Source organism: Eublepharis macularius, chromosome 17 (genome assembly GCF_028583425.1).
Source record: "Eublepharis macularius isolate TG4126 chromosome 17, MPM_Emac_v1.0, whole genome shotgun sequence".
NCBI classification, from domain to species: domain Eukaryota; kingdom Metazoa; phylum Chordata; class Lepidosauria; order Squamata; family Eublepharidae; genus Eublepharis; species Eublepharis macularius.
The window spans coordinates 20,738,768-20,764,576 of record NC_072806.1 but is presented as its reverse complement, the minus strand read 5'-3'; the positions used below and the strand labels follow the sequence as shown (position 1 = coordinate 20,764,576).

The 25,809-nt window shown below is 47.5% G+C and overlaps 2 protein-coding genes across 2 annotated transcripts in view; both read left to right on the top strand.

The window, feature by feature from the left end:
* The first annotated feature begins 582 nt into the window (after positions 1-582).
* On the top strand, positions 583-7,321 carry SUPT4H1 (SPT4 homolog, DSIF elongation factor subunit). The gene is made up of 5 exons (XM_055001626.1): positions 583-721; positions 2,199-2,305; positions 4,283-4,338; positions 5,197-5,250; positions 6,980-7,321. Exons 1-5 carry the CDS (start codon positions 653-655, stop codon positions 7,045-7,047), a joined length of 354 nt encoding a protein of 117 aa, XP_054857601.1. The 5' UTR covers positions 583-652; the 3' UTR covers positions 7,048-7,321.
* Positions 7,322-23,905: 16,584 nt separating this feature from the next.
* Positions 23,906-25,809, top strand: part of TSPOAP1 (TSPO associated protein 1) — a 63,109-nt gene continuing 61,205 nt past the window's right edge. The window contains exon 1 of the mRNA XM_055001819.1: positions 23,906-23,911. Coding sequence (XP_054857794.1) covers positions 23,906-23,911 — 6 coding nt within the window. The remainder of the gene's footprint in view (positions 23,912-25,809) is intronic.

Sequence of the window (25,809 nt, the reverse complement as noted above, 5' to 3'; positions counted from 1 at the left end):
TAATCTTAGGATCATTATTCTAAGCAAATAAAACAGTATTTCTGAGGTGTATTCAGAACTGTTAAAAAATCTTCAAGCAATCGATCTTTAAAGTATGCATTTGAACAAAGTGAGGTGTTTACGTTGTTAAAAATTCGCTTTCCTACACGTATCATGCACAAAAATAATTTTAAAGCATTGAACTGAATTTTTTTAATCTAGAAATGGTTTCCCGAATCCTCCCCCCCCCCTTTTTTTTTTAGACTTTTGTTTCTTTTTGATGAGGGGAATAAAGTGACGGTTTGAATCTGACAGAATTTAAATTTCTTCCTTTTTTTGGCGCTAACCACGCCCACTCCACAGCCCCCACCCTTCGCAAGCCCTCAAAAGAAACAAACCAGCCTAGCTCCGGGGAGGCGGAGCCTACATTCTGACTGCTCCCGCCAATCAGACACTGTTGCTAAGCTACGGGCTCTAACCTTCGATAGTCGGAAAGAGGCTCTAGAAGGGGCGCATGCGCATTGAGAACAAACGAGTGCGGAAGAATAGGGCGGAAAAGGGACGCACGGATGTGACCTAGCTGCAGTGGGAGGAACAGGAAGTAATAGTTAACTTGGGGGGGGGGTTCATTACTAATTTCTTCTCGTCCGTGCGTTTCCGGTCTGTGGTTGCCATGGCGTTGGAGACGGTGCCCAAGGACCTGCGGCACTTGCGGGCTTGCTTGCTTTGCTCGCTTGTCAAGGTGAGGGAGGGTGTCAGACGGGACGAGGCGAAGGTGGGTTAGGGTGAGGTGGAGGTGGACGGCTTTCGCCTGGCAAGCTGGAAGTTCCTGTTTGTACAGCGCCTGGCGCTGCGTTGGTCATTTCTTATATAGGGTTTCCAACCTCCAGGTGGTGCGTGGAGATCTGGAATTGCAACTGATCTCCAGGCCACAGAGATCAGCACCCCTTCAGAAAATGGCTGCTTTAGAGGATGCGCTCTAGGGCCTTATACCCCACTGTGGTCCCTCCCCTTCCCAAATCCCGAGCTGCTTTCGAAATATTTATTTGCTTCAAATACTTCTAACTCTCCCTCCCTCCCTCCCTCTAGGGGACCCAGAGTTGCAAAATACCAGGTTTACAACCAGAAAGCCAAAAATAATCCAATAACTGCTCGTTACCATTTTGTGTGGTGGCATGTTGTGAAGTCTTATTGGCAAAAGATTGGTGATATCTTAAATGTGATTGTGGGGTGTAGTATACCATTGCTTATGTTCTGTTTTCAGCATTTCTTCAACTCTGTATTGGATTCTTGCTAATGTTATGTCTTTGTAAACTTGTTTATTTACCCTTTGGCATTGTTTATGGAAATGTCCTTGATATTGACTGTACTAGTCTCACAGTGTGTCATCCGTCTTGAGTGTCAGTGAGAAAGGCAGACTATAAATGAAATGAAATAAATACGTAAGTGGAATTCAGTGTTAATTTTGTTTAGCTAAATGGAGGAGAGGGAGCCTGGGAGAAAAGCAAGGGTACTTATGGTAGCAGCAAAGTAGCTTTTAGCAAAGCAGCGGACACAAATATACCAAGTACAGAATTGTAGCTAAGGAAGTGCTGGTACAGCATGATTATGAACAAAGTTACAGTTTGTTGACAGCTGAGTAGAAACAAAGCAGTTCTTTTTTGTGCAAAGATGGAGGCTGTTTATAAACTTACTGGAATGTCGTAAAGCCAAGGGAAGATGTTAATGTTGTGACATTGTCTTGCAATTAAGTTGTATGCCTTTTTGATGTTAGTGTTAAGGTATAAGTTTATGTTAAGAATAAGACTACGTATTTTTGTCTTGTGTATTGTTGATTCCAGGTTTTTGAGGATAGTTGGATAGTTCATTGTTGCCAGAGTGGGCTGTAGGTTTAGGATTGAATTGTTCTAAAAATATTGTTGACTGATTGTTCTTTGATATGTTTATAAATTTTAAAAAACTGCTTACCACTGCTTTCCACCCTCCAATGCCCTTCTAAAAAGATCGGTTTTACATTGCATATTGTGAACCAAGAGACAGTCTTGTGCAAGCTGTGGGTTGGTTTCATGCACAGTTCCAGTTGCTGTGTGTGACAGTAATGGGATTGGCTGTGTCTTGGTAAACTTCCTTTCAGACACTCTGTTGTGGAGGTGGAGAGCAGAAGTAGTTCTCATTTTGATTCCCTTCTTGGATATTCTTCACTGTTTCCTCGTCTCCAGACCATTGACCAGTTCGAGTTTGATGGCTGTGATAACTGCGACTCTTACCTGCAGATGAAAGGGAACCGTGAGATGGTTTACGACTGCACCAGCTCATCCTTTGATGGGTAAGTGTGCCTGTGGCAACTTGGCTGCTCATTTATTCAGCTTGGCCATGCCTGAGACCCTGGAGAGCTGTTGCGAGTCAGAATAGATGATGTTCACCTTGATAGATCTCATTTGGGACTTGAGCCACTTCCCCTATGCACGCTAGTGAAAGGAAATCAGCACACTCCACATTGGCTTGGGGGAGCCACACTGCATTCCCCAGGTTGAGATTTGCAGGGGTAGTGATGGTGCCTGCTTCCTCAGTTATTTTTTTGGGATGATTTCCCCATGGACATTACATGTAATGTTGGCATCATCTGTGGCGCATGATCTTACTGACCCGGATGGTGGCCAGCCTAGTAGGCAGCATTGCGGCAGTGGCTTCCCTACTGGCAGTGGGAAAGGCAAGGGAAAGAACAGCAGGAAGCCATTCAGATATATGCAGTAGCCTGTGAGGAAGGACCAAAGCACATGTTACCAGAAGGTCCCAGGAATGTCCAGGAGAACAGGCATTTTGTAAAATGGTTGGGAAAGACCTTTCTCTCCCTGGAAGCTTTAAGAACAGCTGCCAGTCCAAGTAGACGGTCTGGGCTATAGCCTGAGTTGGTATAAAGCCGCTTGGTATACTTGAATTGCCTGCCAGCTCTATGCATCGTCGAGGGACTCACTTAACCTTTGGGGCATATCACAACAGTTTATGCTGGATTAAGGTGCCATCTATCTTATTTTTATCCCATACATTCCTCCCGGTGATCAAGGCTGCTATCTTGGGTCTCCCTTCCTCAGTTTTATCTTTCCAAGCACTCTGTGAAGGAGGTTAAGCTAAAAGAGAGTGACCGTCCAAAGGGTCACCCAGTGAGCTGCAGGGCCAAGTAGGAATTTAAACCTGGATCTGCTCTGTCCTATGCCAGTACTTTAACCATCTGGGCATGTTCCCTGTTTCCAAGCCACAATTTGGGGTTTTGGAAATTTACGGCCATTAAAAGTTGTCCAAAACAAATTTGCTCGTATGTTGTTAGCAGTTCATAATTCAACAGCGTCAGTTATGGTTAGATCTGAGAAGACTTTACTCCAAATATTGTTTATAGTTCATAAAGCTGCCATTAATTTTGGGCTGAAAATTCAGTTTTGTCCAAGTTCTGTTTTTCTAACCCTGGCTTATGAGGAGATGAAAGCTCCTCATGGTAAAGCCGTATACTACATATGATGACCAAACTGGATTTTCAGAAGGACATTTAAAGAAGCTTGAAATAAAACAAAAACTGCTTGATATAAACAGTCAAGTGGATGCTTCATTATGGGGTACTCTAAGAACTATTTCTCTCTATAGGTTGTTTCTTTCTCCCCCTTCAATTCTTCCATCTTATTTTACTGAGATATTAAATTTTGAGCATAGAAAAGTATTTACCAAGGCACATTCAGACATTTTACAGCTGGCAGTGTTATGAGGTTGTTATAATAAGATTTTGTATAATGAACGTCTCTGTTCCTGTGTTCAGAGAGCTATTGAGGTTTAGCTCATGTGGTTTTTTGGTGCCCAAGGTTCACAGTAGAACATGAACGATACCTTGGGGATATTTAATTACAATGCTCATGGAGGTCCAACCAGAATAAACTTGTGATATTGCTGGCTGATAGAAATAAATGGATTACATTACAGATGTCAAAATTTATCTCGGTTATAAAGATTCCGTCTAAATTCCCTGTTGCTAGCGTGGTTAATGTTAGTTTATACCGGGTCTGATGCATTACTGTAAGAATTACAAATTATTATTAACACTGTACTTTGTATTTCTTCTTATTAAGGCTTATGATTTTAATCATCATTAAGTATTTTGTTTTAATGGATATTTTATGGATTTTAATTTGTACAGTGATTAATTGGATTGATTGTTTTAAAGGTTGCTTGCTAAGGCTTTGAGCCAATGCAATAAAGTTTATGATGATGGTTCAGTGTTCCCCATGGTCATTCCTGGATGTTCTTTGTCTTCTTGCAGCATTATTGCGATGATGAGTCCGGAGGACAGCTGGGTCTCCAAATGGCAGCGAATCAGTGAGTCCTCTCCCCACTCCTTCCAGTTTATATTTACATTTGGGACCAATTTTTGTCAGGAAGATCTCTCAGGAGGGAACCCAGCCTCGGTTGTCATTTCTTGAGGGCTTTTCTAATCCATATCATTTGCCCCTGTGAGCTTTGCAAGGAGTTGTATTAACTTGCAGCCTCTAAGCCTGTTCTTGATGTCTCAGGAGCTCTCTGGGGAAAAGATTCTGCAGTTCCCAATCTCGGTGGCAAGTCTTCCTTCTGCTTTTTTTAAAAAAGGTTTATTCAGCACTCATGGCTTGTTCACCAGCTCCCATGACTGCACACTTTTCTTCTAAATTGCTTGGAGATATACAAACTAGGTATTTCTCTCTCTCTCTCTCTCTCTCTCTCTCTCTCTCTCTCTCTCTCTCTCTCTCTCTCTCTCTCTCTCTCTCTCTCACACACACACACACACACACACACACACACACACACACACACACACACACACACACAAAATAATATTGAGTGTGTTTATTATATGCAAGGCATGCGATGGTTGAGATGCTGTGTTAATAGATACTTGTCACCTCTTAAGAGGTTTTTTTTACATCTTGGGCTTAATGCTTACATTTGAAGCAGACTCTTTGTTTCTATACAATCTCGAGGTGGGAGGTCAGCCTTTCATTAATCTCAGTAGCCTTTTTGTTTCTAAGAGGCTTAGCTTCTCATTTATCCTTGCAGCATCCCTATGAGCTATATTGTCTCAGGTGCTTAATGGCTGTGTAGGATGGCTGGATATCCCTCTTCAAAACCCAGTCCATCTAGTTATGCTGGCCTCTGCTTCAGAATAGAGAAGCAGTAACTTAAAATGTTGTCCCTTCTCAGGTAACTTCAAGCCTGGCGTCTATGCAGTGTCTGTGACTGGCCGCCTGCCCCAAGGTAATCTGCATGGCTGTCTTTGGAAGGAATGGGAAGTTGGAAATCTTGCCTGTCAAATAAATGAAGCGTCAGATACTTGGGGCCCATTTACTATGGAGCCAGCACATGCCTGGGCTATAACTCCTGAAAGGAAGAGTTGTATCCAAACAAGGGGGGGAGGAAACAATATGAGAATTTAGACCCCAGGGAAAAGAAGCCTGAACTGCACTGATGAACTAAATACAGAATTCACTGGCACAAGGTAACCACTGCCTTAGATGGCTGTAAAAAGGGATGAGCTTAGTTCATGGAAGGAGGAGAGGTTTATCAGTGGCTATCAGCCATTTATAGTTAAACTAACAACAAAGTCCATTGTGCGAAAAAATACAATAGGTTCTAGAAAGGAAAGGGTGGGCAGACTGGCATTCCCTCCTCTGTCACTGATCCCGGCCGGTGAAGGAGGGGGGTAGGCATGGCCACCTGCTCCATGCCTGATCTCAGCCACGTGAAGGGGTGGTGGGCTTTGCTACCTGCTCCATACCTGATACAGGCTGGATAAAGGGGGTGGGCATTGCCACCTGCTTCACTCCTGATCCCAGCTGGGTGAAGGGGAAATGAGCATTGGCTCCTGCTCCGTGCCTGATCACAGCTGGGTGAAGGGGGGTAGGCATTGCCTCCTGCTCTGAGCCTGGTCCCACCTGGGTGAAGGGGGGTGGGCATTGCCACCTTCTCCCTGCTGGGTGAAGGGAGGAGTGGGCATTGCCTCCGGCTCTGCGTCTGATCCTGACAATTGAAGGTGGGCTGCGGGCTTTGCTACCTGCTCTGTTCCCAATTCCGGCAGGTTGAAGGGGAGCGGGCACTGCTGCCTGCTTGGCACCTGATTCTGGCAGGGTGAAGATGGAGTGGGTATTGCCGCCTTCTCAGTGCCTTATTCCGGCTGGCTGAAGGGACGAAGGGCATTGCCTCCTGCTCCATGCCTGATCCCAGCCAGGTGAAGGCGCAGAGCGGGCATTGCCACTTGCTCCATTCCTGATCCTAAATGGGTGATGGCAAAGGGCAGGCATTGCCACTTGCTCCGCTCCTGATCCAAGCTGAGTAAAGGGGGGCAGGCATTGCCACATGCTCCACTCCTAATACCAGCTGGGTTAAGGTAGATGTGGGCATTTACACCTACTCCGCTCCTGATCCCAGCTGGGTTAAGGCAGGGGGTGGGCATTGCCACCTGCTCCGCTCCTAATTCCAGCTGGGTTAAGGCGGTGGGTGGGCATTGCCACTTGCTCCGTTCCTGATCTTGGCTTGGGCTTCCCGCCACAGCACGCTCTATGGAGGGACATGGTGCCTTGCCTGGACTTCCCTCCATGGCAGTGCCCTCTGGTGGTGCACCAGGGTAGGAAGTGAGTCATCTTGAATACGCTTACTCAGTTATATAGTAAGATAGGACTTCACTGTTCAGAGGCAGTGTCCCACTGAACACCTTTTGCTGGAGGGAATCATCCATTGAGGGATATTGCTTTCTTGCCATACTTGTGGATTTCCAGGAGACACTTGGCTAGCTACTGTTGAACAGTGTTACACTAGGTGGACCTTTGGGCCTGATCTGGTAAGAACTTTCTCAGTGGTGCTCGCTCCACCCAAACTTGTATCACAGGCCAGTTTGGCAAGCTTTGGAAAGTCACTGTTTCTTGTTCACTGCGTGGGGCAAACTGCGAGAAACATCCCTCACCTCCCTCCTTGCTTTTCTTTGCTGCAGGGATTGTGCGAGAGTTGAAGAGCCGTGGGGTGGCCTACAAGTCTCGTGACACAGCCATAAAGACTTAAGGAACCTTCTTGCCCCTTAAATCCTGCACCGTGCAGACCTCGGTTTCTGTAGAGACTGCCGTATAGAGCTACCCTAATGCTCTGCAGGGGAATCGGGGATCTCTGTATGAATGAGCGGGACTCGAGAGGACTTCTTCATCCCAGCCTTGGCAGCTGAGCCAGGCAGGGATTTCCTTGAGAGTCCATAAGCAGGAGCACAAACCGCTGCCAAGGGAATGGAGGGGGCGCTGTTTTTGTAAATATTTTGAATAAATTTTGTTATGGGATCAGAAAACTATTCTGTATAATTCTTGCCAATATTGATTTCTCTACCTTCTGTACAACACAAAGCTACTGAGCCTGTGGACTATAGTTGCCAGTTTTACTTTGAGATGGCCTGGGATAGCATCTCCTCTCTTTGAGGAGGGAGTGTGACTCAGGTGTTAGTGAGGCTTTGCCTGAATGTTCACTCTTTCGCCTCTCAGGCAGCAGAAGTTGGGGAGGACCATTGTGTGCCTTGGGCTCTGGAGAGCCACGGCCAGTTGGAATAGATATAAGCTGGCTAGACTGAGGGTCTGATTCAGCGGTGTATGCAATGCATACATGCTACAAATGTTGGCTTATGTTGCATCCTTCATTTTGAAAGCTTTTTATAATCTCTCTACTTGATTCTCCCATTGTTATGTTTTACACATGGGAAACCAAGGCTGTGAGAGCCCGCAGCTAGGCAATGTGCCTGTGGCAGAAATGGGGCTTGAACCCAGCACTGAGACTTGAGTTCAGGCCATTGCATGGTAATAGCGCCCAAATAGTTTTTCGTGTGCTTCCACATGGCTCTCAGGACAGTTGTTTCAGCTAAGCATCTGCTATAAGGGATCTCACACAACTTCTTTATGGATTCCAGTAGAATCCAGATTTTCTCTATAGTAAGACCTGAAGTTTGGACAAAAATCTGGTCCTCTTATATACAAAAAGAACTTCACAAAGTAGAACAATTTCTGCAGTCAGGAATTTTCTTTGAAGGGGGCCTTGGGACCTTTATTAATATAGGAAATAGCAATCTCCTCTGATGAATCAAACCTGCAAACACCAAAGAAGAATGGAAATGTGCAAATCAAAGCTGATTAGGTGTAAGGGGAAAGATCTTGCAAGCTCTCCAATTCATTCTGACTCCAAAGTTTCAGGATGGGTAGCAGAATTGAAAAGACCATAACACAAGAGTATAAAAATAAAAATGCAAGTTAAAGTCTCATGGCCACAAAAGGGACTCTGGAAACTCCAGTATGCTCTTTATGGGAGGGGAGAACTTGGAGATTGGTGGTCCCACCAGCTAGCCTCTGTGGTTTTAACAGGCCATGTGAGAGGTACCAAAAGGAGGCTGCTCCCAGCCCTCAGGAGGGGCTGCAGTGTGCAGAGATGCTAAAATGTTTGGGGACTCTAAGGGGCAGTGAAAGCTGTAAAGAGTTTGGGTGAAAACAAACTAGTGGCTGATGATTGAACAGGTTTTGAGGGTGGGTTTTTTTGCCTCTAGACTAGAGGCTTATTTCAAGCTGCCACATGGGGGCAGTGCAACTCTGTCTTGGTGTTAGATCAAGATGGGCAGCTGTGTTTGTAGCAGCAGAAAAGAGCAAGAGTTCAGTAGCACCTATAAGTCTAACAAAATTTGTGGCAGGGTATGAGCATTCGTGAGCCACAGCTCACTTCTGTCTTGGTGTGCATGGCTGCTCTTAGGTCAATAGCTCTTTCCCCAACTTTTAAAGCCCTCAAGGTGATTTGTTCTTTTTTCCATTAAAATGATGGTTATTCACTAACTCAAAATGTATACAGCTGAGTTGCCGAGAGCTTTTCTAACTTTATTTGGATTCACAAGAGTCCAGGCAGTGATGGGTGGGTGTACGTATATCACCACAGGTTCCACTTTTCAAGTGGCACATGGGCTATGAGAGGGTCATGCCCAAGGCCTGGAAAGGAGGCTGTGGCAGAAACTCAACCCTGACCTTGAGGCTGGTCCAGATCTCTTAAGGCTGCCCTTTTCGCATACGTTTGCTTAGATTCTGCCCCACAGCTCTCCCTGCCCACTCTCTAGCTTGTTCTCCAGATGGCCAGCTCAGGCTGTCAGTGAGGAAGTGAAGACCTGATTGCGTGCTTCTATTTAAAGAGAAGGAAGAAGAAATGGGGACAGTTCCCAGGAGCAACCTTGGGAAAGTCCGTGCTGGCAGGACTATAAATCCTTTCTACTGACAGTTTGGTAACTCTGTGTCCACTCTCGGCTTCTGCTCAGACAGGCAAGGGCAATGCTTCCTTCTCTGCCCTTTCCATGTTGGAAAGCTACCCTGGCATTTATGGGGCAGGAGAACCTCCCTCCCCCAGAGAGTCAATGAACTACCTCCTTATCCACAAAGATGTCCTGTTTTGCTACATCACCTCAATGTATTTGCAGTGGAGAAAGTCCTCTGTCTTAGTGCCTTAGTATCAGTGAATAGCTTGGAAAGGTGGGCATCTCTCATTGGATCTATCAGTGCCCCAATTCTTAAGCAGTGGAAGAAGTCATTAAAAACTACCTGAGTAGAATGAGTGAACCCTGTTTCCTGCAAAATACTTCCTTGCATACAGAAAGCTAGCAAGCCAGGGAAAAGACTGGGCTAGAATATTCCCTGGCAAGTAGTTTTCTATAGGGAAGGAGGAAATCACAGGAGCACATGAAGCTGCCTTTTGCTGAATCAAACTCAATGCTGACTGCTTTGATTGGCAGCACCTCTCCAGGGTCTCAGGCAGAGGTCTTTCATATCAGCGAAGACCTGATCCTTTCAACTGGAGATGCTGGGGATTGAACCTGAGACCTTCTGCATGCCAAGCAGATGCACTGCCACCAAGCCGTGGCCCAGCCCATCTTTTTATATGCAGTCTGTATGGTATAAAGCACAAGCCTGTCCCTGCTCTCTGAAATGGCGCATCCCTACCAGAAGTTTATTCTGTCTCATTTTCTGCTCACAAGAGCCAGGCTGACAGAGACAGAATCCCTACTCCAAAGTGGGAGTAAGGAGCCAGACTATGGGAAGAACAGAAAGGAGGGGTATTAATTGAGAATAAAAATAAGAACCCATTTTAATAAGAAGAGGATACGGAAGACTTCCAGGTAGTGGCCTCCAAATACATACATCCACAGCACGTGATTTATGCAAAGTCCATTGACTTGCAGGCAGTGGCTTCCTTGGTGTCACTTAGAGTCTCTCTACACGAGACATCCAACATGTGAAGAACATGTGTTGGGAGATGCAATGGTAGCCAGGAAGGGTAGTTTAAAAAGACAGAGCTGGCTGCAGGGCAAAGGCTATGCTATACACTCAAGCTGTGTGTAGGGGCTGTGAAATGCCAAAAGGGAAATTTCAGCCCATTATAACCTCTCTGGGTCCTAGCCTGGCTCTGGAAGGCAGCTCCAGCCCATTTCCATTCCTCGCTGCCCTCTGGTTCCAATCCCACATGGTTTAAGACTGGAGAGGTGAAACTGGCAGAGCCTTCTGGAGGCAAAAATGAAATTGACAAACCCTCTGAGGAGTGATTCCCCGGCTGTCTTTTTAAACTACATTTCCCAGAAACATTGTGTCTCCCTACATTTGTCGAACATGAACTGAGGCGTCTTGTGTAGAGAGTCTTAGTGTAGCTAATGTATGCCTTGCATTTGACACCTCTAGACACTGTCTGTGCAGCCTCAAGAAACTAAGCCAAGCTGCATACTCGAAGGCTGCAGTAATCCCTCTTTGATTTGATGACTTTTGGGGGTTTTGTTATACTTGCTGGTTGCTGGCTGACTTGTTCCATGTCTGCCAATGTGAGAGGGTGAGGCTTATGTGTGGGAAATTCCCCTCCAGGTGCAGATGAGGACCCTGGTATTCCTGCTCCTGAGACGGAATTTTGGCTACGGAGTGTCAGTTTCCTTGCCACAAGCTACATTTGCTGACCCCCCCACCCTTTCCCCCCCTGCTGTCCTCATCCTGCATCCAAGTACCCTAATTACACCAAGTTCCACCCTGGGGGGTTCCGCTTTGAACAAGGCCTGCATCGTTTAAGGTGAACGCAGTCACTAGCTCTGTGTAGCAGTTTATTACCAAAAGCTCAGCAATTCTGGTTTTTGTATCCAGTCTGGGACTGCAGGAAAAAGAGATGGGTTGGCAGCCCAAAGTACTTGGCTGGCAAGCTGTGTCAGCTCGGCAGGTCACACAAGTTGCGTGGGCCTGAAATAAGCCTGGCTCTCTCTTGCTCTCGCTCTCTCTCTCTCTGGCATGGCCAAGTGCCTCTTCTGGGCTCCTCGCAAGTCATCTGCTTTAGCACGCTGCCGTCAAGATGTTTTGTTGGCATCGTATGGCCATTGCGCTATTGTTCAAAAGTCATAAAGAGATGGGTGTTCTGAAGGTGCATGCCGTTCCGGTTTTATAATACCCATCATGCTAGCTGCGAACTTCCAATTGGCAATTAAATCTTTCTGAAGTAGGTAGAGCCATGGTGATGCACGCTCCATCAAATGCTGCATTCCAGATTTAGTAAACCCGCCCCCCCCTGCTTTGTTGAGCTGGAAGGAGGGAAGAAAGTGTCAGGTTTTCAAAGCAACCCCTCTGCATGTGCGTTTAGAAATAGCAATGACCTACTTTATGGTAGCATCTAACTGCAGGCGCCTTCAGTTGCCCTGGTATTCTTCACAGCTTTGGTCTTGTGATTCTCCTGGCTGAAGATGGCCCCTTGCCATGAAGCTGCACAGGGACAGATTGCCACCTCTGTTAATCTGGCCCTACTCTTGTGCCTTTAATAGTTGCTTGACACACAGGAATAAGGTGAAGCTTTTTCTATTATCTCCATAGCTGGAAAAGCATCACCAGCTAAATTTCCGTGTTTCAGGAGGCGGCTGTTATAGCACAGGAGCTGGCCAGGTGGTTTTTTTCATTCTCCTGATCAGTTGGCAACTCTGTCTGGCACACACATTTACCCAGTATGTCTTTTCCTAGGTCAGAGATGCCATGATGAAAAGAGGAAATTTTCACCTTGTTGGGCAACTATTAAAGGCTTGACAGCAGGCAAAGGGAAAATGTGATAATCTTATTTGCTTATTTCCATAAGAGAAGAGGGAATATTTTTTGCTTAGACAATGAAAATAAAGTTGCAATAAAAAAATGAAAAGCAACAGCAAGCCAGCATGGTGTAGTGGTTAGAGTTTTGGCCTCGCAGCTGGAAGGCCCAGGTTTGAATTCCTGCTCTGCCGTGGAAGCTTGCTGCACAACCCTGGGCAAGTCACTCCCTCTTGCCCTAGCCTACCTGACAGGGTTGCTGTGAGGATAAAGGAGAGAAGGTTGTAAATCACTTTGGGTCCCCACTGGGTATAAATGAAGTAAATAAATAAATACAAATTAATAACAATTAGAAAATGGGTGCTGCACAAGGAAAACAGTAGTCATCTGCCATTTTAAAAAAAAATGAAAAGGGGAGTTGAACGTAAAAAAACAGCAGAGGATCTTGGATCTGTCAAAGTGATTGCCTATATGCGTCATCGCCCCGGAGAAGCCGGTCTCCTTGGTTGCTTCCTGCCTCTTCTCCAAAGCCGGGGAATCCTAAGATGTTCCCTCTGTGCAGATCTCAACCATCAGACAGGCATACAAAGGAGAAGGCAGTCCTTTTGTTTACATGGAAACCAGAGCGTAAGACACAGCAAGCCTGTGCAGAGGGTGATCTGTCAAGTCAAGCCCAGCCCTCTAACCAGATATGACAGCTCTCCAAAAGCATGATAAAAACTCTGGGAGGGCAGGGCTGTGGACCCCTGGGAGGCTGCAATGAAGCAGCCAACACAGTCGATGGCCAGTAGAAGGCAGATGAAAGTGCTTCAAGGTGTGATTATCTCCTGGAACTCTTTGTCACAGGATGCAGCAACAGCCACCCGTTAAGGAGGCTTTTGTAGAGGGTTAGACAAATTTGTGAAGTAGAGAGCTATCCAGGGCCATGATGACTAATCGGAACCTCCAGTTCAGAGGCAGTGTATCTCAGGGCCAAGCTACAAGTGACAAATGACACTTGAACGGCAAGTGGATTGAGTGGAGTGCAAGTGAACAGGGAGAAATACACTTGCCGTTCAAGTGTCATTTGTCACTTGTAGCTTGGCCCTCAGAATACCAGTTTCTGGAGGTTGCACAGGGAGTTTTGGCTTCTGTACCTTCCTTCTGGGGCATCTGGCTGCACTGTGGGAAACAAGATGCTGGACCAGACAGTTATGTCCAGCAAGACTTACTTTACGGTCTTAGTACATGGCATGGCCGATAGCCTCTATTTGGCTCGGAGAGTCCTATGTTGCTTGTTTCAGCTATCACAGAGGCCAAAATAATTTTATTTATTCATTTAATTTGATTTATATTCCGCCCTCCCCACATCAGCAGGCTCAGGGCGGATTACAACCAAGTTTAAAATCATATTTTAATACAATTAAAAACCGTATATACAATTAAAAACCGCAAAACATCTTAAATACACAGATTAAAATACATATATACATATACATACATACATACGTGTGTGTGTATAAAAAACACAGCGGCACACAGTGTGTATAAAAAACACAGCGGCACATAATCTAAATGACCACCTTTTTAGCCATCTCCGAAGCATTTTGGCAGGGAAATATGAGAGATGGGGGTATCACTAGCAGGGAGGGCATACATTGTACTCCCCCGGCTAGGGGGCACCGTCTCGCATCAACCAAATGCCCGGTGGAACAGCTCTGTCTTACAGGCCCGGCGAAAAGCTAACAAGTCTCTCCGGGCCCTGGTCTCATTGGACAGAGTGTTCCACCAGGCTGGGGCCAGTACTGAAAAAGCCCTGGCCCTGGTCGATGCCAGGCGGGCCTCCCTAGGGCCAGGGATTTTCCTTTGAACAAATCTAATTTAAGATAGCCTGAGACTGGTTTAACGATCAGGGCTCTTGGATCTTGGGAGTGGCTGAGGATTTGCTCATGAGCAAATCCCCTGCACTGAACCGTTTGGCAAGTCTGCAGTGGGAGGGAGTTCCACACTCCCCAGGAACGCCATCCCTTGCCGGATCTTAACATGATGCAACAGTTAATGGAGATGGCTCCATTAACAGGATACCCCTAACGTTCCTGGATTGTGCCTGGACACAGAGGAGCAGAGACAACAGCGGACTCTCAGGTATATTGAGCCTAAACTTTCTATTGGTTGTAAGCAGCATCTTGAATTGCACTCAGGTAAGAACAAACATTTGAGGTGGGCGAATCGACCCCTTTCTCCTCCCCACTGGCTAACTGCAGCCTACCCATCCGGGCTTCGAAACAAAGGCTCTTTGCAGACATTAACAAATGATGATTTTGTTGCCCTAGATGGTGAGTGAGAAAGGAGGGGGAGAGGGAGAGGCGGGAGGGGTACGATATTTTCCATTAGAGATCAAAGCTCATCAGCAGAACTGTCTGTCTTTGGAGAAGCAGCTGCAAGCAGAACCGCACGGCTGCTGAAGCGGTAGCCTCTAGGAAAAGCACGTCGCTGAAAGCCAATAGTGCCCTGTGTGCACCATTTACGCATTACTGCATGGTTCATTTGTGGGCTGTGATAAGTAGCGGGAAGTCCTAGGGCTGGAGGGGCCTATAGGGTCATCTTGTCCTGCCAGAGGGGGCCCTCCAGGGCTTGGTCTCAGAACCTGTTTTAAGAGTCGCCGCTCAGCTCTTCAGAACACACAGGGCAATAAAACAGAAGAGAGTTCTTCTGAGCATGCACAAAGTGCCTGTAACTCAGATTTCCCCAAACTGATTGTCTCTCAAAAGCAAGGCTTGCTTCTCAATGGGAGGGTGTGGCTTGTGGGCAGGACTGAGCGCTTTGCGGCTTAGCTGGCTTGCTCACACCCTCTTTTCTCAGTGGGGTTCTTCTGCGACAGACCCACTCTTTGCTTGACAGCCATTGGTATGAAGCTGCTGGCTGGGGTTTGATGGCCTCTTCTTGGCCACTTGTCCTCCAAATACCTGAAGCCCCGCTTTGTTAGTCCAGGGCCAAAATGGTTGCTTTGAGTGCAGGAAGTCCTGGATTCAAATCCTGCATCAGCCTAAGCCTGGTGGGAGTATACTCTTATAAGTCTTACTGACTCCTTGTCAAGAAGGTGGCAAAGGACTGAACAGACTTTGGTTCACATTTTTCATGAGCCACGGACTCTCTGTTGATTTGATGCAGCAAATTAAGTCACCACTCAGTCCTCTTTAAGGAATGGGTCTTGCTTATTACAACCAAGTCCAATTCCATTGTGGGACTTGCAGCCTGACATTGTACAAGTTGTCTCAGAGGTAAGACCGACTGGATTCAATGGGGCTGGTGCCGAAGACCCTCCACCCTCAGGGCTCAGCTGGATGGACACAACATCGGGATAGGTTGGGGAGGGCCAAGTTGACAGAGAAATTGAGAAATCCCTGGAGATTTGGTGGGGGGATGGAGTTTGGGGAGGCGAGGGACCTCAGCGGGGTATAATGCCCAAGAGTCCACCTTCAAAAGCAGCCATTTCCTCCAGGGGAACTGATCTCTATGGCCTGGAGATCGGCTGCAATTCCGGGAGATCGCTATTTCCCCCCTCCCGGAGGTTAGCAACCTACGGCGGAGCCCCTGCCTTGCCGGAGAGAAGCTGCAGCCTCGGGCGCCTCCCGTGCAAAAGCGGGGGCGGCTTCCCCGGGGAGCCTTTCCGTGCCGCCGGCCCGAGCAGCACGTGCAGCCGCCCGCGCCCCTCCCCTCCCCGTCCCCGCACCGTTTCCAAGGCAACCGGCAGAGCCCCCGTCTCGGCGTTGGGTGTCCGCGGGGAGCTCTGGGCGCGCGCCCGGCCGGCCAGCCAGCCCCTCCACGCGCAGCGCCCGCCCGGGCAGGGGGCGAGGCCAGCCCCGCCGCCCGCCCCTCCGCTCGCTCCGCTCCGCTCCGCCGGCCCTGCAGTGCGGGCCATGCCGCCCAGGCGGCGGGCGCGGTGATGCCTGCCGGGCTGCGGCTGCTGCTGCTGCTGCTGCGGAGCCCCGCCGACGGAGCCGCCCGGCGCGCCGGGCACCGAGGCGATGAGGCCCTCTCCGGAGAGACGCCAGAGCGGCCCGCCCCAGCCCCAGCCCCAGCCGCCGGCTCCGGAGGGCGCCCGGGCAGCCTGCGCCGCGGAAGGCTCCGCGCATCGCCAGCCGGAGGGCTCGGGACAGGTAACGCCACGGCGGGGCCGGAGAGCCTCCATGGCCAGCGGCAGTCTCTCTGCAGGCCAGAGGCTTGGGAAGGGGGGACGTGGAGCCTTGCTGGGCATCCGCGTCGGACTGCGAATGGACCGGCAGCGCAGCTCCAGCGCAATCCTGCGCAGCGTTTTGATGCATTGAGCTCCAGGGGCTGGGAGGGGAGTCGCTCAGCGCAGGGTGGCAGGATTCCGGGGGCACCTTAGAGGCTAACCAGATCTTTAAGGCAGAAGCTTGCAAGAGTCAAAGCTCCCTTCGGCAGATACGGGGCGAAGTTAGGCAGGGTTGGAGTCCAGTGGCACTTCAGAAGCCAGCAAGATTTCCGGAGTGTATAAGCTTTGGAGAGTCGAAGCTCCCTTCTTCGGGTCCTGCATAGCATTGGCACTGCCAGTCTAGCCTCCCCTTTCAGTTCTGTTCAGTCAGTCCTTTACTGGCATAGGAACAGATAAGATGGAACATAAAATGCACATTGCTTTGAGATTACATTGGATGCAGAATTCTCCGCAGTGATACCATCTTTCCCTCAGTAGTTGGTGAGCAAAACCCACGGCCAGGGGCACCGAAGCAAAAGCCTCCTTGTGCCACTGCCCCCCCCCCCCCTCACTGGCATGCAGAGATGCCTGCCTTGGAAGACGAACCTTTAAAGTCTGATGGTTGTTGTGGGTTTTCCGGGCTGTATTGCCGTGAAAACCCACAACAACCATCGTTCTCCGGCCGTGAAAGCCTTCGACAATACATCTTTAAAGTCTGCTTTAGAAGCAGCACTTGTGGACCTAGGAAAGCCCAGGTGTGGTTGGTTCTTGGGAATGCCCAACAAAAATGGCAAGCTCAGATGGCTTTTTGAAAGGCGCAGACAGATTCCTGGCAGAGAGATCTAAATGACAGCTAATAGCCACGAGGGCTAAATGGAACCTGCATGCCCAGATGCAGTCTACCTCTGAGTGCCAGGAGGAAGGGGCAAGCAACAAGAGCATTGCCTTCGCTGCTTGCTTGTGGGCTTCCCAGAGGATTGTGGCTGGAGCTGTGAATGCTGGACTAGATCACGCAGGACTAGATCACGCAGAGTGGTCTGATCTATCAGGGCTCTCCTTCCATCTCTGATTCTCATTCACTCCTCTTCCTCCGCTCTTGTTTGCAGACCACGCCGATGGTGTTGCCTGATAATGCCATTTTAAACATGGCATTATTAATATTCACTCCCTCCTGCCCTATTTCAGCAGCATATTTTTTTCCCCCTGTGCTGCGAATTTGTCCTTGCCAGTAGCAAACCTGTGGCTGTAAGAAGAGATGCAGTAAGTCTCGTTTTAGGCAGGCACGAAGGAGCGACCATGTTTTTTCCCCATGCTGTATTTGAGCTGCAGTGCTGTCCTTAAAAAAAAAAAATCCAGTCTGTAGGTACCTTCCCTAGGGGGCTGTCCAGTCCGGCAGGAGAGAACTGGTTGGTGAAAGGGGATGTGTATGTGGGGTTGTGTGGGCTCCTTTCCTTTCCTTTCCTTTCCTTTCCTTTCCTTTCCTTTCCTTTCCTTTCCTTTCCTTTCCTTTCCTTTCCTTTCCATGTATTCCATGTAAGCAAACCAGAGGAAGATGCTGCTGCAATCATACTTGGCTTTCACATTACACATGTCTTGTGTTTAAATAGACTTGTAAATTGCAGCTCACCAACAGCGAGCGATGGCATTCCAGGCAAACAAGACAGGGAAGATATGTAAATTGGTTTTACAAGATGGCTTTTTTTTGGTACGCAGGCTAGTAAGTGTATTTTCTTTTCGGCACGCAAGCAATAATGTTGACTCCTTTGAAAATCTCTGTTTAAAGGATCTTTGCACGTCTTTTTTCCGGAATTCTTTTCTCTGGCCCTGCAAGGTAGGCCACAGTGATTGTCCCCCATGGGTGTGTTAAGGTTCCGGATCAGGAACTCCTCTGTTCTTGGATTATACTTTCAGCTCCCAGACTGTGGAAGTTTCCTGAAGGGCTGGGTTAAGATGTCACGTTTTCATTCATTCTTCCAAAGAGTTCAGTGTATATGAATCGGACCGTCTCATGTTCTCCCTTACAACAGCCACGTGTGCTAGGTTAGGCAGAAAGAGAGCAACTGGGTCAAGTTCTCCCCCTCGTTCAGCCATGAAACTCCCCATCCACTTTACGACTGAATGAGGATTTGAACCTCACATGCTTTCTAACTACTGTACCATACCGTTTTCCAGGGCTTTTTTTCTAGGAAAAGAGGTGGTGGAACTCAGTGGGTTGCCAGCACAGGAGGCAACTCTTGGCGGGAGGTGGTGCCCCTGGTACCTACCACATGTGCGCACACAAAGTGCATGCATGCTCCCAGGGCCAATGACATCACTTTGGGTCAGCTGGAACAAGGGGGGAGTTTTTAAAAGTTTAAATCATCCTTGGCGAAAATGGTCACATGGCTGGTGGCCCCGCCCCCTGATCTCCAGACAGAGGGGAGTTTAGATTGCCCTCCGTGCCACTGGAGTGGCGTGGAGGGCAATCTAAACTCCCCTCTGTCTGGAGATCAGGGGGCGGGGCCACCAGCCATGTGTCCATTTTCAAGAGGTTCCGGAACTCCGTTCCACCACGTTCCAGCTGAAAAAAAGCCCTGCCATTTTCCTTCTGGATCACTGAAGAGGGAAGGACAGGCTTGGGAAGACCAATATCAAATCAGTTGCTTTCCCCCCCTTTCTGCATATGAGGAACATATAAGTCTGGTCTTGCATCCCAAAGCAAGGCCCTTGAATCGGCTAAGGTCTCTGCAAGACCAGAGGCCTTTTGCCTTGTATCTGGCTCAGAGACCTTGATATGGGAGGGCCACCAGCAGATGACCTAAATAATGGCCCAAGAGGTTCATGAGCTGATGCAACGCATGTGCCCTTTGCACCTCTCGTTTTGCAAAGGGGTATTCTGGGGTAGAGATGAAGGCAGCTGTCTCCTTGCCCTGCCCGCTGGGCAATCTCTGAATGAAAGTGGCTCCTGTTTAGGAGAACTTGCACTGATTCCTTGCGAACAATGTGTGGCGAAAGAGGATCGGCTTGTGCCCTTTGCCCAGAATGGAGACTCCTTTGAATGGGGGGTGGGCCATGAAGCAAAGGTTTGTTTTCTTGGGGGGGGGGGTATCTATGAACTGCAGCACATCAGGGTCTTTTTTTTAATTAATAATTTTTTATTGGATGGGTCAATATATAGTCAGATTAAAACACAAATACAGTCCATTTCAATTCCCACAAGTATATTTCCCCACCCCCTCCCCTCCCCCTTTTCAATGTTGACTTCCAACAGCACTCGAACCCCCCACTATTAATATCACATTATTTCTATATTATAGTTGTTCTTATCTTGTTATTGGTAAAGATCTTAACTATATCTTATCTTACTTAGTATCGTTAAAACCCTTCAAAAGACCATAATTGTCCCTTAACATCCCATTTCTTTTCCATATATTTTTTCAGCTTTTTCCAATCTTCCAAAAATGTTTTTGGTTCTTGATCCTTCAAGTTTCATGTTAGTTCGTCCATTTCAGCCATGTGCAACAATTTGCTTGTCCATTCTTCAATTTCAGGTATTTCTTCTTTCTTCCAGTATTGAGCATATAATATTCTTGCTGCTGTTATCATATAATATAGCAATGTCTTATCATTTCTATTAACATCTTCTAAGTGCAAAGATAATAACAGCATTTCTGGATTTTTAACAACATTATACTGGAGTATCAAAGACATCTCAGCACATATTTTAGCCCAAAAGTCTCTAGCCTTACGGCAAGTCCACCACCACATCAGGGTCTCATCTGGTTTAGAGGATTCTTTTTTTTTGCTGTGGCTTAAGCTGATTGCTTGCCTTTAAAAGAAGAAGAAGAAAAGGTCAAGAAAAGAGAAGAAAGATTCCATCTGCAGAAAACTCAGCTCTAAATGTATCCCTGGTCATCTAGAAAAACGGAATGCAGGAGGGGCTTAATTTGCAGGGTTACCTAGGCTTGGCCTACGCTTGCCAGCTCAGGGTTGGGAAATTCCTGGCAATTTGTGGGTGGAGCCTAAGGAGGGCAGACTTTTAGGGGGAGCTCAGCAGGGACGTGAAGTCCAGTCCTTTTCTCTAGGGGAATCTCCAGGCCCTCGCCTGGAGGTTGGCAACCGTAGCTTCCCCCAATTTTTGTGAACCTGTGAAGCAAAATGAAGCAAGGATCCCTTAGAGCATGCACAAAGTGCTTTCACTTTAAAGATAACCATGACCATCAACTTGGATGGCTTTTTAAAAGAATTCGACCAGTCATTTTAACCTTTAACCCGGTACTGTCAGCAGCAGACAAAGTGAAAAATGCATCATCAAAGTGCAAATTTGAACCCCCAAACTCCACTCCAGACAATGGAGTGTTCTTTATATAGATATATTCATGATATATCCATACGATGAGGGATCATTTCGTAGAAAAAGAGCTGGAGGAACTCATTAGCATAACTCATTAGCATAACTCATTAGTATATGCCACGCCCCTTGACATCACTGGAAATGTGTCATTGGCTTAACTGATTTGCATATGCCACACCCCCTGACATCACCTATCCTGGCTGTTTTGGACCCAGTCCTGGCTATTCAGGGCCGAAATTGGGCTCAAAATGACAAAAAGAGGCTGAAAATGGCCGAAAAGGGGCCCAAAATGGTCCGGATCGGGCTGCTGCTGAGCAGGAGAGTGATCCACCATCCGTCAGAGGCCCGATCCAGGCCATTTTGGCCCCAATCCAGGACGAAACGGGCCCAAAATGGCCGAGAGTCAGGTGGGTGGGGCCACCTGACATGTGACCTCTTTGGGGAACTGCCGGAACTGTGTTCCGGCATGTTCCCCCTCAAAATGAGCCCTGCATACGATAGACAGACCACCGCCATGCCTTCCATGAGATCCTTGCACCTGATGGGCGTCGGCCAACTCTTTCACATGGGGTTTGATTCCCATTTACTGTGCGCCCCTCTTTGAAGCGCCTGGGGAAGATACCTGGGATTTTTATCTGCAGGGTGCAGTGAGCAGGATAAAACAGTTCTCCTTTGCTTGCTGGCTGAAGCCATTTTCAGTGAGGAGAAGAGTTTATCTGAAAGCCCAAATGCCCCCCATTTGCCTTTATAAATTGGGGATGTACCCCAAGATTTGGAGACTGCCCCCTGGAGTCAGGGCCAGCATGTCCATTGGGTACACAAAAGGATTGCCTGGGGTACCAGAGGTGAAGGGTGCCCAATCAGCCCTGTTTCCACCCTGCCTGTCCACAGTGCCAAATTCTGCCATGATAAGCAGCCACTCCAGGCAGTGCCACCAATGCCAGTGAGTGGCCAATGGAAAGACTGTACTCTCCTCCCCCCGGGGGTCAGGGCTGTTAGAGGGGCCCTTTTCAGGTTCACTTTGGCCTCCCTGTCCACCCATTGGGAGGTGTGGCACATTGGCAAGCCCCAGCCAAACTGAGGTTGGTGTGAATGGGGGTGGCTTCCCAGCGGTGTGGGGGGGGGGCATCGACGGCACCTTCCAGACAGTGAGGGGGGAGAGGCAGCAGCTTCCCTGCAGCATGGGAGGGGGCACCAAGTCCTTCACCTAGAATGCCAAAAATACTTGGGCCAGCTGTGCCCAGGGTGACTCATATCCTTTGCTAAGAATCACTAGTCAAAAGAGGGGAAGCCTTTTGCCCGAAAAGCTTCCCTTTTTTAAAAAAAAAAATCCGATATTTTGATGATTTCTGATGTGTTTTTAGTTCCAAACCCACCCCTGGAATTGGCGGATGCATCCAGAAAAACAGTTCTGTTGTGGGCGGGGCATCTTGATCAGAGGTACTTTTTTTCACTTGTTGCACCAAAGTGCCAGATTTTATAGGAGCCAGCTTGGAAGGAGAGAGAATCAGATCTCTGCACCCGGCAACTAGGGGTCGAATTAGACCGATCTCTTTCTTTGTTTTTTTATACAATACCATTTATGCTCATTGAATTCAGTAGAATCTCAGAAGTAAGGATTAATGCAGGTCTTCGGACACTTAAAAGCATTCTAGGGTTGTTGTTTTTGATATGGAGTATGTCTGTAGCTCAGATTTGAAGAAGAGCCCTCAGGCTGCGTATGGCCCTCTTGTTCCCTGTTTCTAGGACTGCCTGTTCTGAGCAAGAGAAGGAAGGACTATGCTTAGCCTAATTTTCCATTAGAATGGGAAATTGTTTGTGAGAGAGTGATCGTGCCAGCTCTGATGTCTTCCAAAAATAAAAACACAGGGCTGCCTTTTTGGGTAAGACCAAAGGTCCACCCAGCCCAGATTTCTGACTTTAGCAGTGGCCAAACAAGAAGGTTCACAAATAGGCCATGGCTGAAATGTTTCTGCCTAGCATCGCTTAAGAAACAGACATGCTGCTTGTGAACATGGAAATTCCTTCTAGGTCACATTTGACAACGGCTAGACCTAACACTGTAACAACCACACCTCGATTCTTGAATAAACATAATTGTCTGGGTTGAAACCTCGTTGAGTTTTCTTGCCCTGATTCTCGCAAAGGTGCCTGAGAACAATCATTTATTGATAAGAATTGTGTGTTAAAGATCAGTGACCCCCAGTACTGTGAAATACTGTGTTCAGCATTCATGCAAATAAAAGTTGCCCCAGAAATTCAACAGAGCCACATTTGATTTCCAAAGAGATTTCTCAAAAATAAGGAGATTAGTCAAAAGGAAGTTAAAATGGAGAATAAAGGTAGAAAAAATCAGGATGCCTGGAAGTTATATAAATCTTCAGTCACTATTATATAAATAGTGACTGAAGCTCAGATGGGGTGACAAGAACTGTATTCCAAATCTGACTGTGCCATAAATCTATACAAGGGTATTATGATATCCTTGGTATTTTTTTCAGCCCTTTAGTAACATAGAAATTGCCTTTTTCACTGCAGTTGTGCGCTGAGTCAGTGTTTTCATTGAGCTGTCCACCGTAACTCCAAGATCTCGTTTCTGGTCAAAGTGATTTCGACAGGTTTTAAATATTAGGTCAGTTAACTTTGTTTCAGAGCCTGTGTGACATAGCAGTCAGTTTCTTGGACTAGGCCTGGCGAATCCCCCGTTCTGAATCCCTACTTTGTTATGCTCCTCACCGACTGGCTGATCTTGGACCAGAAGTGCTCTCTCTCTCTCTCTCTCTCTCTCTCTCTCTCTCTCTCTCTCTCTCTCTCTCTCTCTCTCTCTCTCAACCTAATTTAACTCAGAGGGTGGTTGTGAGAATCAAATGGAGGAGGGAAGAATTATGCTAACTGCCTCCTCCGTTTGAATGAAGAGCAGGGTGAAAATGTGACAGATACTCCGTGGGGCATGCCCAATGCCCAGTGAAACAAACCATGCAAATTAACAGAGAATGGAGAGTAGCGTCAAAGTCAATTGAGCGGTGCACAGTCAACAATGTTCTCATCAATAGCTTTTTGTGGCCGTTTCATGGCTGCGAGCACAGATAGAGCCACTGTACTGGACAATATCTTTGCTGTTTGCCAGCATCCAATCCAGCCTGCTGGTTCGACCAGTTTCGGTACTCTCTCAAAACAGGCTAAAGAAATCTAAACCTCCCTTTCTGCTCTACCCCCTACCCCCATGAATGGGACACTCAGATGAGCAACCGGGTGCTGCCGTGATGTCTCCCACAGCCCGGTTTTCCCCAGATCATGAAGGTAACGCTCTCCTCCAAGACTGAAGAAGGAAATTAATAAAGCAAATGCTCTTCTGGAAACATTGGGAAAGTCTCCAGGCCATGCTTAAGTTGGTTAGAACTGCAGCGCTGCTTTTACTTCCGTTTGGAGAGAGAGAGCACTTCTTTTGCATGGATGAGGTCCCAGGTTCAATCCCTAACACTTGCAGGTAGGAAAAAAAATCTCAGCAAGCAGATGTGATAAAAGATGTTTCTCCATCTGTGACCCAAAGATCTGCTGCCCGCCAGAGTGCTGAGTTATAGGGTGGCCGAGGGTCTGAGTATGGATTTAACCATATCCATGTGTTTACCGTTTAGTCTCTATTTGGGAACTGCTGTCATGGCTATTAAAGGTAAAGGTAGTCCCCTGTGCAAGCATCATTACTGACCCACGGGGGGACGTCGCACCACGACGTTTTCTTGGCACACTTTTTACGGGGTGGTTTGCCATTGCCTTTCCCAGTCATCTACACTTTACCCCCAGGAAACCGGGTACTCATTTAGCCAACCTCGGAAGGATGGAAGGCTGAGTCAACCTTGAGCTGGCTACTTGAACCCAGCTTCTACCAGGATCGAACTCAGGTCATGAGCAGAGCTTGGGCTGCAGTACTGCCGCTTACCACTCTGCGCCACGGGGCTATTAGGCCCACATTAATTCATCTCTGAAGTAGCCAATGTCTGTGACATCTCACAGCCATGAGGTTCAAGTTTGTGTTGCAGCTCAATTGCTTTCTTTGGTCGGTGTGTCCTGCCCTGAATAGTTAAGAATTAATTTAGCCTGACCCTGGAAAACGACCCAGATCTACCGGCTGCCTTGTGAAGGAGGCTGTTCAGTCCTGAAGGTTACCTCGCTCTCTAAACGTTTGTGCTAGATTTGTAGTCTGGATGTGTCAGATTGAGTCATTATCCTCGGGATGCTCTCCTCTGTCACCGCTTTCCGGAATCAAATGGCCCATTCCTGTCACAGAAGCCTCCGCCAATTAGTTCTTGTTATGTGAGGTTTGACCTTGAATGCGAGGAAGCTTCCACGAGTGCCTGTCGTTTCAAAAGAGGGCGTCTCTTGCTAGTTCGACAAATCCAAACAGGCAGATGAGAAGAAGAGAGGTGGAGGGAAGCTATTTAATACAGCAGAGCCATGTTCTGACATTCCGTCCTGGAATGATGTGGATTCATCGCTGCTGGAGTTGCAGCCTGTGCGCGCTTGTATATATAGTGGTAGAGGTAATGGTATTTAGGACTAGAGGTCCTACTGATAATCTCCAGTTTGCAACTGGATCACAACAATATGTTCATCCATAATCACATAATTCAGTGAACCTACCAGTTCAGATACAAAGTCCATCTAGGTGAGCGTCCTGTTTCGAAAAAATGGCCATCCAGATTTTTCTGGAAATTCCAAAAACTTCCTTTGATGTATTGTTGAATACAATAGCCCTGCAGAGAAGATTAGCATATCAAGCACCAATTCACATGCAAAAGAACCTCCTCAGGTTACAGTGAAGCCTCCCTCCATTAGCATTCCACACCCTGGGAAAATCTTACAGGATGACTCAGCCCAACCCTACCTTCCTGAGTAGATATAAATTACCCCTGCCAACTTCTTTTCCACACTGTGACACTGAGAGATCCCTGTCTTTTGTTGCTACACCTCTGAAGATGCCAGCCACAGCTGCTGGCGAAACGTCAGGAACTACAACGCCAAGACCACAGCTATACAGCCCGGAAAATCCACAACAACCAACTTCCTTTGGTGTTTGGCTTTCTGCAGCATTTTCAGAGATACACTGCCTCAGTACATGGAGGTTCCTTTTCTAATTCTCATGGCTAATAGGAGTTAAGCATGACCTCTCTTGGATCAGATCAAAGATTCATCTAGTCCAC